This window comes from Pagrus pagrus (assembly GCF_965226575.1).
Source record: "Pagrus pagrus genome assembly, contig: HAP1_SCAFFOLD_125, whole genome shotgun sequence".
NCBI lineage: Eukaryota > Metazoa > Chordata > Actinopteri > Spariformes > Sparidae > Pagrus > Pagrus pagrus.
In genome coordinates this window covers 1-16357 of record NW_028175338.1, presented here as the reverse complement: position 1 = coordinate 16357, position 16357 = coordinate 1, and the positions used below count along the sequence as shown (strand labels likewise).

At 43.6% G+C, this 16357-nt stretch overlaps 1 protein-coding gene across 3 annotated transcripts; it reads right to left on the bottom strand.

Moving 5' to 3' along the window:
* Positions 1-899: 899 nt before the first annotated feature.
* LOC311254006 (uncharacterized protein) lies at positions 900-6610 on the bottom strand. 3 transcript variants are annotated; one of them, XM_084384436.1, is made up of 4 exons: positions 4937-6587; positions 3640-3785; positions 2463-3517; positions 900-2100 (listed from the first exon to the last, which is right to left on the bottom strand). In XM_084384436.1, the coding sequence occupies exons 3-4, from the start codon at positions 2556-2558 to the stop codon at positions 1573-1575; spliced, it is 624 nt and encodes a 207-aa protein (XP_084240562.1). In that variant the 5' UTR covers positions 2559-3517; positions 3640-3785; positions 4937-6587; the 3' UTR covers positions 900-1572. The 3 variants fall into 3 exon arrangements, 2 of the variants coding, with proteins under 2 accessions (XP_084240562.1, XP_084240561.1); XR_014622135.1 differs by having other exon boundaries at positions 2406-3785; positions 4937-6610; XM_084384435.1 differs by having other exon boundaries at positions 2463-3785.
* Between the last annotated feature and the right edge of the window lie 9747 nt (positions 6611-16357).

The following is a 16357-nucleotide window of genomic DNA, read 5'->3' as shown; positions in this document are numbered from 1 at the left end:
CTGAATGTGGGATTCGAACCAGGGCCGCCTGCTCTACACATGGGGCGGGTGCTCTACCAACTGAACTAAACACCGCCCCAACACATTTGAATTTTAAAAAGGCAGGACAGTCCCTTTTCTTTAATAAATGATCAAAGCTTTGTCCGAGAAGGCTGAAATCCTGACATGGCCTCTGCAGTTTGTAAAGTCCCCAGCCCATACAACCTTCAGAAACTTGAAAGGTCATCCTGGTGCATGTGAGGTCTTCAAATAAACCCCTTTATTTTTATAAATTTTCACATTCTAAAAGACTTAAAGAGCATATTGCAGGTTAGACCCCCCCCCTTAAACCAATGCTTAGAAATATAATGTAGGAACAAGTTTTTCTTAAAATTATATTTATAAATATAAATTTATAAATAAGACTTCCGTTTTTGGGAGAAAATTTTACTTCCGCATCGAAAAACCCTTAACGGAAGTGACGTAGGCAGAGGGAGAGCGGTCGGTTTGAACAATAGGAAAACAATGGATTGTGGTGCTGGTTCTGACCCCGAGGGAACTTTACATGTGTATAATTACAAATACGACAGACCACAACCGTATAACTAGGAGTCCATTATGCACATTAGAGAGCAGAGAGACACCAGGAGGAGAATTGATGGCCAGAGGAGAGAGAAATTGAGCTGTGGTGTCAGGACAGTCAGTGCAGAGTTGGTCAGAGACTGGTGGCTTAGCTTACTGTATACGCATTAGCTACGGATATGCTTACATCACAACATCGTACAGATTACTACCATGTATCATGCAATAAAAAAACTAGTATTGATTATCTAATACATGTCGGAGTACTGATACTTACCAATGACAGAATATATAGAATATTTAGATTGACTACAGTAACATTATGACACAAGTTTGGTGAGAGAACATACATTTTATTAAAAACTGACTCATGAAAGTCATGACGTCAATTCTTCCCCTCAACAGCCAGCAGATGTCACTATTTTGACTGTATCGAATGCTTCGAAGCAGTGCATCATTTTCCAGGCAACTTTGTCAAAGTGGTTCAGTGCTTCAGAAAGCTTCGGTTTCACCACCACTAGGCAAAAGTTGCAATGATGGCTAAGGTGACCCATTCAATGGGTAAAATAATAATAAATAAAAGTCAGATAGCCAGCTTTACAGTGTCACATTTCATTGATTAATTTGGTGTTCCTGTTCAACCACTAGATGGCAACACCAGACATAAAATATTCATACTATTCAGTATTTTTTGTATAGCTAGGCTATTTAAATGTCTCAAATACAATAAATTTGGTTCCACAATAAAACACACATTAACAGATACATTGTCATCTAATAGTTTGCCCATGAAATCACATTTAGCACAGTCTACAATTTATAGCCATCATGGATGCCATAGCGATAATCAAATCAAATTACACTATCATCAAAACTGTAATTAATCAAAATTTTCCAGAACATATTCAGTTTATATTTGGCTGGCAATATGCAATCAATACAACTATTTACAATTCAACATTTGGAGAGTACAACATAACACAACTCACCATTTAAGAACACACTCACTCATCACTTGTATTGGAATTTAGCTCGCCTCTCTTTCAAGCAAGCAAAGCGATCAATCACCCTCTCATTGAAATCAGGCATGTTCCTGACAAGTTCCCTCTCCATGGAAAGCAGGCCCAATGCATTCAGACGTTCCTGTCCCATTGTATTTCTCAGGAATGTCTTGAACCTCTTTAAGGTGGAGAAACACCTCTCAGCTTCAGCTGTTGTCATTGGAGTGATTATGAGGATGTTCAACAGCGCCACAGTCTCAGAGAAGGTTTCCTGGAGGTTGTAGCTCTGTAGAACCTGGTACAGAGCCAGTGCACTGCAGGAGCCCCTGAAGTCTGGACTTTCGTAGATGAGAGAAAGCTCAGTCCTGAGCCTCTCCTTGTGTAGCATGGGGTATGCCCTCATGGTGGTATTCAGAGCCTCTTCAGGGAATGTTTTCAGATGCCGGTCAAACAGCTCTGCCTCTAGCAGCACGGCACTCACAAGGTAGCTGGTGAAGGAGAACCTGTCTTTGGCATGGCCCAGGATTGTTTCACAGATCTGTTAAAATGATAAAAATGTATAGTCAGTAACACACAATTGTAAAAAAAAAAATTCTACTGGTGTTGGCATGAATGTGGCCATGATCTACTGTATCTACTGTCTCACAGTTCCAAAGTATGCATTTTATTATTCATGCAGACTTATTACTGTATCCTTGTGTGAGTATAATGGACAAGTAATGGGTGAGTAAAACAAATGACTACCATCCATTACTGAATTACTGAAAAAGAGATTGTGACTTTATCACTTGGTTCCAACACTTGAGTATGCCTACATCATTGGTCAGTAGTGAATGCAGATACCTCTTTTGACAGCCTCTGCTACTCTTGTTCATAAGGCTCTCCTTGATCTTGTGGTACCTGGTGCTTCTTGCTGCTGCTGTTGAGAGGAGCTTTGGTCCCTGAAGGGAGACAGATCAAAAGTGTGAGAATATGATGACAGTATGTCAATGCCATTATCAATAATTACTCTCTTTAAAAAAAACAGTAATACTAGTAAGTAATAAAAAATTGCCGCGAAACTCTTTCATTCACCAATATTTTGTTATGATACGCTAGTGCTATTCCCCTCTGAGTCCGGGGGTTAGCGGTTATCAACACCCGGGGTCTGTAGGTTGACCTACTGACCTCTGACCTGGACGATATCATCTCCGACCGCTGCCCGGCTCATTCTGATAATAATCATTCCGCTTCGGCATTCGGGTCCATTTTTAGTGCAACTAGCCAGAGCTTTAGTAAGTCTAGGTTGCGGAGAGGAAGCTGAACTTCGTCCAGCTGCTCATTTTGTTCAGACAAGTCGGACACACGCAGAAACGAACCGTAGCATTAGCGATAGCAACAAGGCGCGCCGCAGTCGGAGATGACATCATCCAGATCAGAGGTTAGTAGGTCAACCTACAGACCAACAGCTAACCCCGGACTCAGAGGGGAATAGCAGTAGCGTATCATAACAAAATATTGGTGAAATTAACGAATTTTGCGGCAGATAATGTGTTATTTAGAGGCTACATTGCACTGCCCTGTGTACTTGCATTATACAGATATACGCGGCTCTCAGCTGGATCTAATTTCGTTGGAACGACTTGTAATGACACCAAAGTTATCTGGGTGAGTAAATGATCGTATTTTATGCTAGAAATAAGGTCCAGATTGTAAAAAACGGTTATTATTCATTAATAATCAAAAGAAATATACCATCTGACCCATTTAAAAAAAAAAAAAACAGTGTTATGAGTATGAAAAGCCTCAGAGTTATCAATGTCCTGTATCAAATCATGAATGCTGGCAGTGAATATGCCAACAGCTTCCTCCTTGTTGATCTTCTGGAGGGATCTGGAAAGGGGAGCCGCAGCAGACGAGGACAGGACAGTGCTGCACTCTCGCACTCTCAGAGAATCCATGAGGAGCCAAAAATGCTGACAGACATGAAAGACATATGTGAAAGGCAGAAGATTACAGTACATAAATAACACAAGATATACAAACTGAAATACAAGTTATGATACTTTTTCATCAGAAATCACAAGAAGACCCTTACCTGCTTTATTTTTGCACAAGTTCCCTCCTGCGTCTCAATGTTTCTTTCCGTTGGAGTTACTTACTTCAGTTTCTCCACAACAGGCTGAGCAGTTAGTAAATAGAGACATAAGCTGGCTTTGGCACACAATGAACTTGTCAGTAGCCCTGAAAAAAGAAAATTACCTATTAATTTGCACCATGACACATCTTGGGCTGTGCCTGGAAAGCTAGGATAATAAGAGGTCAATCTTTATACAAATATGTAACTTAATACATTCAATGGTTGGTTTACTACATATACCCTTGTCCAACCTGCAATCCCATACAACAGCTCTGTCACAGAATGTGTTCAAGTGTGTTAAAAATGGAGGTCAGATAGTGTTGGAGTTGTACCGCCTGTATGCATATAGATAGCATATATAACTCGAAAAATTGTATTTCCTGCGAAAATACAGCGTGAATGCTGACGGCTGAAGTGATTTCGGAAATCTGCTGAATGTGCTGGAAAACACTTGCCTAATGCATAAAAAATGCATACAACTATGAGAATGAATGGTCAAGAATTTGCAGAAAAAGCTGTCTTTTTTCAAAAGCTGAAAAGTCAAAGGCGGAAAAGTAATAGGTTCAAAGAGCTTAAAAAGCTGAACATTTTGATAATTGGATGGTTTCTCTAGCTGAACATGAAGCTGAATATTTGAAAAGGATGAAAAGGCTGAAAAGCTGAAAAGTAATAGGCTGAAAGAGCTTAAAAAGCTGAACAGTTTGACAGCCAAACAGTTTCTGTAGCTGCATATGCTGGAGCAATAGCAGAACCAAAGTTGAAAATGTCCCCATAAGAATGAATGGGAAAACACCTCCCAAACTCCTGCAGGTTTAGAAAAAAGTGTAATGGTTATGGCCAAAATATGTATACAGTGAGTAACAGGAGACATTGCTGAACCATGTGATGTCTTTTTTATTTCTGTAAAGTGAAAAATGAGGGAGCCAGAGCGAGAGACAAAACCGGTACCGTCTGCTCCACTCCAGAAATTTAGGCTCAAAGTTAACACTGCAGCTTATGGGGGAGTTGCTGGAGTGCTTGTCGCTCGAGGGCTTCTACAGCCAAAAGTTTAAGTCCTACATCTGAAATAAGAACATCACCTGAAAGCCAACAAGATTTCCTACATTTCTATGTATATATTGTCTATGTGAAGTAAAAGCTGTGGGACCCAAATCAAGATGAAGAGAGTTTTTTCTCAAGTTTTTGCAGCTGCTCTCCACTCTAGCGATGATGTCACCCACTCTAGCTCACGCAAATGTTATAAAACAAGACTTACAAGTGGCTGTTCACGTTCAGCTGAGTCTCTGTCTGATCCGTTACTGTCTCCTGCCGGGGCGGCAGCACCAGCAGCTGCTGACAGACAGCGGTCCGGATGAGGCTGTCGGCACCGAAGGCACCGCACCGCACCGGGGGTTGGAGGGGAGAGGGGGGCGGGGGGTCGCACAGTTCTTGCTTCGGAATCCCAGTTGAACTCCATCAGATCGCTGGAGTGATAACCCTCTGGTTTAAACTGAGCGACACACAACCGAGTTTTTCGTAGCTGACGCAGAGGTCAAGCCCCGTCTCTTCAGCTGCACAACACGCACCCAGGCACGGAAGATAGCACCGTTTTTTTTCTGGTGGACCGGTGGACTCGATGTCGTGACAGGCTGGAGTTTGTGAAACCACCACAAACTGAATAATTTACCATGTCCATGATAACGCAATCCAAACCTGCTGTAAACACACTGACTCACGATAAGACGACCGCTCTGACAAATAGCCATCTGCTCCCACACTAAGCTATGGCAGCTGCTAGCATACAACTCCCTCTTGTGACGTAATATGACGCGATGTTGGAAAAAAAAAAAGAGAGAGACAGAGAGAGTTTTTAGGCGCTGTGCTCACTTTTTCGGTTAAATTTGTGCTCTTGTGTCTTGAAAAAACATTTCAAATCCTCACTCAACTTTTCAAATGGTATTTTTCACACATTACATTTATTTTGTAAACCAGTATAACCTGCAATATGAAAAATCCTTAGGCACACTTGTATTGGGGGGTCAACCACCGTGCAAAATTTAGGGTCTCTAGGGTCAAAGGGGGCCATTTAAGGCCAAAAAAGACATGTAAAACTGTTTAACAAAAATATCAAAACTTTATTCTAAATGAATACGATTTGAGTATGTTGCTCAGCTAAAATTGTAATACAAGAACATTTTGGTCCCATAATTGGAGCGTTCTTCGTTTTCCTAGTGGCCAGCAGTTGTGAGCTTTTGGAATAGATAACAAGTTTCAAGTCATTCAGTTTGTTGGAATGGTGAGCCTCATTTGGTTTAAAAATGTGAAAGTTTGAAGGCCCGCCTACCAAAAAGTAGATGTTTAATCAAAGCCAAACCAATGCTTATCTACTCATCTGGGGCTACAGAACAACATATCAAAAGCTCAGACTTCCACGACCTCTATAAAAAAAATGCTATAAATTTGTCAGTATGTCAGAGGGTGTAACACCCTTGGGTTTTTGAAAAGGACCTTTTTTCTAAATGACTTATATTTTGCTTTCGTATTCTTGTGTAGGGGCCCCAAGACAACCTCCATGCAAATTTTGGGGTCTCTAAGGTGAAAGGGGGCTGCATGGCAGCCAAAGAGACAGGGGGTATTAAAGGTGAAAAAACAGGATTGAAGGGATTTAGCCAGATTTTTATGTTGCTCACTTATAAGTGTCATACAAAAATATTTTTGTCCCATAATGATTAGAGCTTTCTAAAGCTACTTAGCTTTCCTATTCAAAACACTCTGTACACATTCAGGATGACAAACTCTGTTATTCCTCTTAATCTGCACACAAATGCACCAGTCTGCTTCGAGTCGGATTATGCTGACCACTGGGGCATACCTTTTATGCAAGAGTGTTACTGTTCTGTGCATGTTTAAAATACTTTTATTAAAACATGTTACTGTATATCCTACTGTATAGCCTCCCCTTTCACCCCCTCCATGCCCCCGGCTTTACTGTGCGGTCCCGGCCGGTGGAGCCCCCGCTGCACCATCCACCGGGCCGCCGGTAATGCTCCACTGTCACACCAACTGGGGTAAAAGTCCTCGCAGACATTTCATGGGACACATAAATAATCAAAGTGCACGTGCAGCTAGTGGAAACGAGCCAGGAAAGAGCATGCATGACAGCGTGACGTGAGCATTTCCTCAGAATGATTGACATGTTGGAGGACAAATAAGATGATCCACCCGGGGTGCTGCATTTGCAATGTTATAAAAGGTTGGCCACTAGAAAAATATCTATGACCCAGTAGGATTACAACCTATATGGACAAGCAAGTTAATTTTTTGCTGGAAATCCAATATGGCCACCACAATATTAGCCCCAGTATAATTGAGGTGAATAGGGCAAAAATTTAAACTAAGAGATATATCCATGAAACTTCACAGGTTGATCACTGACATGAATAAGAACATCCTTTGTATTGGAGGTTTCCATGAATATATATTTAAATATGCAAATAGGGCATTATTTGATTACATTTGCCTTAGCCTAACCCTAACACTGTAAAGTAACTCGGATTAATGGGTAGTCGGACTTTTGGGTGGTCGGACTGACGTATGCTCCCCCAATTCTGTATGGAGGCAATTTCCCGAGCAGCATCAGAAATCTCTCTAGTGAGAGGGAGAAGACAGACTTCAAAGCTAAGGCTGTTAAGAGAGGACTCAGGGTGGGGGAGGGGATGCCACCATAGGATGCCACTCAACAGGCTTAGAAACTGACCTTCAGTGTCACTACAATGAGCTGCCAGAGCTAAAATATCAGTCTTTCCTAAATATTGTCTCAATATTCAGCCTTCCATTATAAGTCATTTCTTACAAGTTACAAAATTTAATAGAAAAGAAAAATTCTAATTGTATTTTTTATTTTATTTTCAATAGTAATTTAAATATACATATCTGGTATAAAATATGTGAAAATCCCTATTAAAGATAAACAGCATTTAAAAAGTTCAGACTTGTGCTGCTCTGTATCTCAGATTGAATAAGTGCCATACTACATGCTCCTCTGAAAGTTCACAGTCAGGTCAGGTGCAAGTCAGGGTGGGGGAGGGGAGCTTTCAATGCACCTGCACCTCCAAACTCCCTCCAAAAACACTGCTGCGTTCAAGGCAGGCAGGAATTACTGATTTCCTGGAACTGAATAAATAATGATTATTAATACATGTTTAACTTCTTAATCCCTTTATGATTTGAAATTATTTGAAGATAAAAAAATATTTTAACTCATTTTTACTAATCAAAACCATCCCATGGCTTGCATGACTGAGAATATTAAGATTATTTCATTTTTAATAGGCAGTTTTCGTAGTATTCACTCTGCTTAAAACTATATTTGAAGTAATTATTTAATATGGGAGTAATTACCTCAATCTGTAGTATTTTTGCATTGAAACATTTGATAAAAGTTTCCTTTCAATTTGAGGCCATAACAGTAGTGAAGTTTCCCACTGCCTGTGAATGCAATCGGAGAAGCGGATCGTGCAGAGAAGTTGACTGAGGACTGGAGGTATGTTTGCGATACTATTTTTTTTTAATTAATTTTTGCATGTTATCTTGTCGACATTCAAATTACCCCATTTACTAAATGTTTGAAACCTTAATTACTATCGTCTATTGTATCCTCGTAGCATGAAGTCCGCGAATAAAGCCAAGCCGTATTAGGTCGATTGTAAAGTTACAAAATACATAAATTACGAGATTGAAACAAACAGTGAAAGTGATTCAGATTTTAATGATTAACATCTGTGATAGACTGCCATGAGCTGTTCTCATGGCACAATCCTTTGTGCATATGGTGGCATGCAAGGTTAGCCACAACCACTAGCCACAGCTGTAGTCACCATGGATTTTATTTCAACCAGTATGTAACAAATTACATTTCCATGCTCAACGCTTTTTTTTTTAATGTCGACTTACTCGATTGTGATTTTATACAAAGACGTATTGAAAATGTCAAGATTAAACTCTGCAGGGGACGTCAGCGCCGTTTTGGGAGGAACGCGCATAGTCAAAAATGACCTCCTAGTGTTTACCAAACCACACCTTGACCTTGTTGGAAAGCGTCATGAGGTCAAAGAAAGATGTGAATGAGAATTCAAAAGGACTGAACTGTCTGCGGTGCTCAGAGAATCCGACTACACTATGTCTTCGGGTGTTATTGACATGGTCTGCGAAGGAACAGAAGCACATGGCTAATTCATATGCAAAATAATGTCATCAGACTGTTCGGACCTTCTCTTGAATTATAAACTGTAATTATAAACTTGAGAGGCAGAAGAAACTTTCCTGGAGAAATATACTTAACCATGGGCGAAACTTTAGTTTCAGAAGTGGGGGGGACACAAGTAGGAACGGCAAATTTGTGTACGCATAGCGCGTGTTGTGTTCTGTAACGCTGTTACGTTGGAGTGTCACTAGATGGCACCACTGAATAAGACAGGACTATGTATGTAGGTGAAGAGAAGAAGAAGGAGCTGTTGTTATGAAGCTGTACTTCCTGCTGAAGATGTTGAGTAAAGTCCCTTGAGCTTACAAGTTGGTTTTCATTCTTCACTACACCACAGTGCGCTCGATTTCTGCCTGCGTAGAGCTTAAATCATGCCATTTCTATTTAACCCTAGCCTACTATTTTGTCATTAGCCATACTGCCAGTGGCGGAGCGTGGGTCTCAGCACAGAGAGGGAGGAGCATTCTCGATGGGCCCTTGTGATAGTTATTTAAACATTGCATTTATTCCATTATTTAAACATGCTAGTCACACTAAATATTTCTGCAGAAGACAATGCCACAGATCACCCCCTCTGACACACACACACACACAGGTCACTGTCTGAGTCAGTGGCTACCATGTCTAAGCCATGTAGCTACCATGTTAATTGTAGACTGTCTGTGTCCATTTAATGTTTGTGTTGTACCAAAGACATGGTAGCTACTGACTCAGCCAGACATCAACCTGCTTGAGCTTTCAGCACCATAGACAGTGTTGGTCACAGACTGACAGTCAGACACAAATCAACTCAACTCAGTAACCAATCACACAAGCAGCTCCATGGCTCCATGTTGTCCCTGTGTGATGTTCAGGACAGGTGAGGACAGTCTGAGGACAGAGAGCTCTGAGGTTGAAGTTTATAATTATGAAATGCACCGTGAGACTGTGACAGGTCTGTACGTCTTGACCACATGTCAGCTGTTCAGCTGTAGTAGAGGAAACTCCGCTGTTCTCAGCTCCACCGCAAGGAGCGCTTTTATTTTTATTTTTATTTATTTTTTTAATTTAGCTCCGGTAGCGACCCGGCTGAAATGCATGAGGATGCGCGGATCCGGTGTATTTATCAAGGCTTGGTCATCCTGCTGAGGCACCGGGTTGGTTTGAGCTGCGTTCATGAAGCCAGTCTTTAATCTCGCGTCTCCAACTTGTTCAGAACGCTGCTGCCCGATTTTTAACAGGCACGTCCAGGTGTGAACACATTACCCCTGTGCTGCGTCACTCCACTGGCTTCCAGTTCGTTTTAGAATTGATTTTAAACTTTTATTGTTTGTTTTTTACTCCATTAATGGCCTGGCTCCCTCCTACCTGTCAGAGATTTTAACTGTCCGCGATCATGGCAGGGCCCTCCGTTCTTCCGGCCAGCTCCTGTTAGAGGTACCAAGGTCAAGACTTAAACAGTGGGGCGATCGTTCTTTTGCTGTCACAGCTCCCAGGCTGTGGAACAGACTGCCCCCTGACATTCGCACCACTACTGACCTCAGCCTTTTTAAATCGAAGCTGAAGACACACTTTTTTAGATTGGCATTTAACTCTGACTAGGGTAGTCCTGCTCTTAGGTGTACTTATTTTGCCTGTTTTTTACTTAATGCACTTTTGGAGGGCCTTTAACACCCTGCAGCACTAGTAGTACTTTCTTGTGTTTTCTTGCAGCACTGTAGCACTTTCCTGTGTTTTTTATGTATTGCTTTTATGTATTATTTTATTTTTTTGATGTAAAGCACTTTGGGTACCGTCTGGCTATTGTAAAGTGCTATACAAATAAAATGTGATTGATTGATTGATTGATTAAGTTAGAGGCTACTTTCAAACTCGTTACTCACTGGTCGTCAGCGTTTTAGCGATCGTACAGCCTGAGGCCAGTATACAACAGGTAACGGTGTTGTTGTCTCTTTTCACCTCCTCTCTTCCTTGTGTGATCAGTGCGCTGCATACACGTTTTAAACAGAGATGGCTAAGCGCCTGGTTTAACATATTAGTTAGCTAACGTTAGCTACAATAGTGTATAGAGTAAAGTTAGAAATACCAGTAATGACTAATCAACCCACATTTTCTTTCTTCCTTTTTAGTCCCGTTCCAAATAAGGACTTTAAGTTGAGCTGTCGGCTCCTTTTCATCTTTTTGCTGCTGTGCCGCGTCCTGTCTGTGTCTTTGATTGAGCACGTAGTGTGAGGGGGGCTTCCGAGCGGTCAGTTTACGCAGGGTTTCTTGTTGTTTTGCAATTACAGCCTGTGCCTACTGTTAGTTTTCAAAGTGTAAAAAGTGGGGGGGACAAAAACATGATTTTGAAAAGTGGGGCGGACATGTCCCCCCTGTCCCCAGTGGAAATTGCGCCCTTGTCTTCATAGCAAACAAGTTTTTACCTGGAATTTAATTCATTAAGGGTGAAAACTGGCTTATGTCAAAAATGAGCATTTCAGAGCGAGAGGAGCCTGTTTCTGCACTGTACAGTAGCCTAAGCTGCATTTCACTGAAAAAAGGTCTTTCAAACAAGTTTTCTATCCTGAACTGGTTGAATTTGGATCTTCTTCATGGCAAACGTGTTTTTACCTGGAATTTAATTCATTAAGGGTGAAAACTGGCTTATGTCAAAAATGAGCCTTTCAGAGCGAGAGGAGCCTATTTTTGTCTAAGCTGCATTTCACTGAAAAAAGGTCTTTCAAAGAAGTTTTCTAGCCTGAACAGGTTGAATTTGGATCTTCTTCATGGCAAAGGAGTTTTTACCTGGAATTTAATAGATTAAGGGTGAAAACTGACTTATGTCAAAAATGAGCATTTCAGAGCGAGAGGAGCCTGTTTCTGCACTGTACAGTAGCCTAAGCTGCATTTCACTGAAAAAAGGTCTTTCAAACAAGTTTTCTAGCCTGAACTGGTTGAATTTGGATCTTCTTCATGGCAAAGGAGTTTTTACCTGGAATTAAATTCATTAAGACTGAAAAGTGGCTTATGTCAAAAATGAGCGTTTCAGAGCGAGAGGAGCCTGTTTTTGCACTAAGCTGCATTTCACTGAAAAACGGTCTTTCAAACAGGTTTTCTAGCCTGAACTGGTTGAATTTGGATCTTCTTCATGGCAAAGGAGTTTTTACCTGGAATTTCATTCATTAAGGCTGAAAAGTGGCTTATGTGAAAAATGAGCGTTTCAGAGCGAGAGGAGCCTGTTTTTGCACTGTACAGTCGCCTAAGGCTGAAAAGTGGCTTATGTGAAAAATGAGCGTTTCAGAGCGAGAGGAGCCTGTTTTTGCACTACACTGCATTTCACTTAAAAAAGGTCTTTCAAACAGGTTTTCTAGCCTGAACTGGTTGAATTTGGATCTTCTTCATGGCAAAGGAGTTTTTACCTGGAATTTAATTCATTAAGGGTGAAAACTGGCTTATGTCAAAAATGAGCATTTCAGAGCGAGAGGAGCCTGTTTCTGCACTGTACAGTAGCCTAAGCTGCATTTCACTGAAAAAAGGTCTTTCAAACAGGTTTTCTAGCCTGAACTGGTTGAATTTGGATCTTCTTCATGGCAAAGGAGTTTTTACCTGGAATTTAATTCATTAAGACTGAAAAGTGGCTTATGTCAAAAATGAGCGTTTCAGAGCGAGAGGAGCCTGTTTTTGCGCTGAAAAGTGGCTTATGTGAAAAATGAGCGTTTCAGAGCGATAGGAGCCTGTTTTTGCACTGTACAGTCGCCTAAGGCTGAAAAGTGGCTTATGTGAAAAATGAGCGTTTCAGAGCGAGAGGAGCCTGTTTTTGCACTAAACTGCATTTCACTTAAAAAAGGTCTTTCAAACAGGTTTTCTAGCCTGAACTGGTTGAATTTGGATCATCTTCATGGCAAAGGAGTTTTTACCTGGAATTTAATTCATTAAGGGTGAAAACTGGCTTATGTCAAAAATGAGCATTTCAGAGCGAGAGGAGCCTGTTTCTGCACTGTACAGTAGCCTAAGCTGCATTTCACTGAAAAAAGGTCTTTCAAACAAGTTTTCTAGCCTGAACTGGTTGAATTTGGATCTTCTTCATGGCAAAGGAGTTTTTACCTGGAATTTAATTCATTAAGGGTGAAAACTGGCTTATGTCAAAAATGAGCATTTCAGAGCGAGAGGAGCCTGTTTCTGCACTGTACAGTAGCCTAAGCTGCATTTCACTGAAAAAAGGTCTTTCAAACAGGTTTTCTAGCCTGAACTGGTTGAATTTGGATCTTCTTCATGGCAAAGGAGTTTTTACCTGGAATTTAATTCATTAAGACTGAAAAGTGGCTTATGTCAAAAATGAGCGTTTCAGAGCGAGAGGAGCCTGTTTTTGCACTAAGCTGCATTTCACTGAAAAAAGGTCTTTCAAACAGGTTTTCTAGCCTGAACTGGTTGAATTTGGATCTTCTTCATGGCAAAGGAGTTTTTACCTGGAATTTAATTCATTAAGGGTGAAAACTGGCTTAAGTCAAAAATAGACGTTTCAGAGCGAGAGGAGCCTGTTTTTGCGCTGTACAGTAGCCTAAGCTGCATTTCACTGAAAAAAGGTCTTTCAAACAGGTTTTCTATCCTGAACTGGTTGAATTTGGATCTTCTTCATGGCAAAGGAGTTTTTACCTGGAATTTAATTCATTAAGGGTGAAAAGTGGCTTATGTGAAAAATGAGCGTTTCAGAGCAAGAGGAGCCTGTTTTTGCACTGTACAGTCGCCTAAGCTGCATTTCACTGAAAAAAGGTCTTTCAAACAGGTTTTCTAGCCTGAACTGGTTGAATTTGTGTGGCGGAGCGCTGTTGAACGCCCGTCATTTCCTGACCGGCGCGCTCTCTCTCTCAGAGAGTGCCGGTGGGGCGCCTCATTGTTCCGGCAGAGCCAAGCTCCTTATCACCTGTTTCCCCGCCGGCCGCATGTCGCGGTCCAGCAGTGACATAAACTTTTTACCCTGAACTCTGTTCTCCCCTCCGTGGGTTGTCGAGGGTGCACACTCGGCGCCTACGCGACACGTACACACACACACACACACACACCTACACACATGCTCACCTGCTGTTGCTGCGGAGGTCTGTCTCGGGTTCACGGGCCGAACCGAGGCAGTTCCGGGCCACGTCATAAGTAGCGCACTGTGGCGTGCTTCCATGGGTCAGGCGACCATGGACTAAACTATGTGTGTTAATTGTTTTGAAATATTGTTAATGTATGTGTTCTGTGGGAAAAGTGGCACAGCCATATGAGGGGTTATTAGTGCCACAGTACTGGGGTTATATTTAAAGGGGTTCTGTTAGTTTTGTGCTTTGTTTCCCAGTTTATGTTTCTTAACCCGTGTTTTGTTAATTGGTTTGCCCGGGGGAGGGGCCAAGGGGGTTTTTAAAGAGAGCTCGGCTCACTTGAAGGAAGGATTCGGCTGAGTGGCATGTGGATAACAGTTGCTGCCTGTTCCTTGTAAATATTTTTTTTACTCTGTCATATTGTAAATATTCCTGCGTTTTTTTTGTTGCTTTGCCACCTGTGGGTATTTTTGTCTTTGGGTTTTTGGTGTAATAAAAAGAAAATCACCAAACTAAAGTTTGCCGACTGGGCCATCATCTTTCCAAACCAGCGTTTCAAAGTATCGAACCCCGACATTTGGTGTCAGAAGTGGGATGGCCAGTCGACGAGGGCGCATCCGGTACACAGGAAGACGGGTACTGGGTTGCGCTCACAAAAGGAGGAACCAGTGCAGGACAAAGATGGCGAGGAGGGAGCCTGGTCCACAGCCGAGGAGGACGAAGGGGGTGCGGCGGCCCCAGTCCGGCAGGCCGGCCCTGGAGCTCCAAGTCCAGGAGAGGAGCTGGTGGCGGTCATGAGGACCTTCCTGGAGGGACAGCAGAGAAGAGAGGAGGGGTTCCTGGCAGAGCTCAGGGGACTCCAGGCTTCGTGGCCAGCCCCCGCAACTGGATCAGGCAGTGGCAGGGCCGAGGCCGGTAGCACCTGTCCCTGCACCTGGGTCCCTATCACCATCTGAGAGGTCGCTGATGAGCCTTAGAATGGACTTACCTACACCTGCTGCACCGCGCCGCAGTTCACCCTTAAGGGCGGCAAGGTTTGGGGTGAGCAGTGGGACAGAACCTCCGAGGCCGGAGAGCAGACCCTTTGGTGACCCCAAGATTCCCCAGTACCTGGCTGGGGAGGACATTGGAAATTACCTGCTTCGCTTCGAGCGGATTGCCAGAACGTGTGGTTGGCCAGATGGTGAGTGGGCGTGTCGCCTGGTGCCGCTACTCACTGGGAAGGCGCTAGAGGCGTACACCGCTATGGACGAGGAGAGGGCTCATTCATACCCGGACCTGAAGGCGGCACTCCTGACCAAGTTTGACGTCTCACCGGAGACGTATCGCCAGCAGTTCCGGGCCATGGCAGTTCCACCGGGAGAGAACCCAACAGAAACTTACCACCGCTTAAAGGGTCTCTACCGTCGATGGATTCGGCCAGAGCAGCATACCAAGGAGCAGATCGGTGAGCAGGTCATCTTGGAGCAGCTGCTGCGAGTCTTCCCAACAGACATCCGCACCTGGGTGAAGGAGCACAAGCCAACGGATGGGTTAGCTGCAGGCAAGCTAGCGCTGCAGTACCTCAACGCACGGAGGGGAGGCCCGCCTGCTTATCACGGTGGTCCCAGTCGCCAGGTTTCGTCGCAGCCCAGACCAGCAGCCAGAGCCAGCCAGCATCCGCCTGGAGAATCCCGGCCCACACCTCGCCAGCGCAGCCCCGGTAAGGAGTTCATCTGTTTCTACTGCCAGCAAGCAGGGCACAAGGCTTCGTTGTGCCCCATCAGAAAAGCTAAGCTTAGCGGGGCATGCTACACTCCTCGGGCTGAGGTTGCAAGTGCTGGGGGAGGGCAACAGCGTTTTAAGGACGTTACCATTAATGGTGAGTCTGTGACTGCTCTGGTTGACTCGGGGAGCTTCCTGACGCTGGTCCGAAGGGAGTTGGTGCCAACGGGCGTGGTGGATTATAGCAGACAGGAAGACATTTTGTGTGTGCACGGGGACAGCCATTCCTACCCCACAGCTGAGGTGACGGTGGTGGTGGATGAGCAACCTTACCTGCTGACGGTCGGGGTGGTGGAAAGGTTACCTGTTGCTGCTATCCTGGGGTGGGACTTACCTGTGCTGCTGGACGTGCTGCTGGAGGCCGGCCCCAAAGACAGTGACCTGGGGAAGGGTTTGTCCGGTTATGTGATCACCCGCACCCAGGCCAGGGCGGGGGTGACAGCCGACCCAGGGCCGAAAAAGGGGCCCGATCCAGAACTCTTTTCAACCCTGGACAGCAGTTTGTTTGAGGGGCCCATGAAGGGGCCCAGGAAGTCTCGCCGCCAGCGGCGGTTTGAAAAGGGGCTGAAGTCCCGGGAGCCGGACTGTGCAAAGGGACTGGCAAAGGGCATGTGGGAGGTGCCAGAGGACATTG

Coding starts and splice junctions, on each gene's coding strand:
- LOC311254006 (XM_084384435.1), bottom strand. CDS start 2,558: ATGGCATTGACATACTGTCATCATATTCTCACACTTTTGATCTGTCTC. Junction 2,101..2,462: donor GCAGCAGCAAGAAGCACCAG/GTACCACAAGAT, acceptor TCATTTTAACAG/ATCTGTGAAACAATCCTGGG.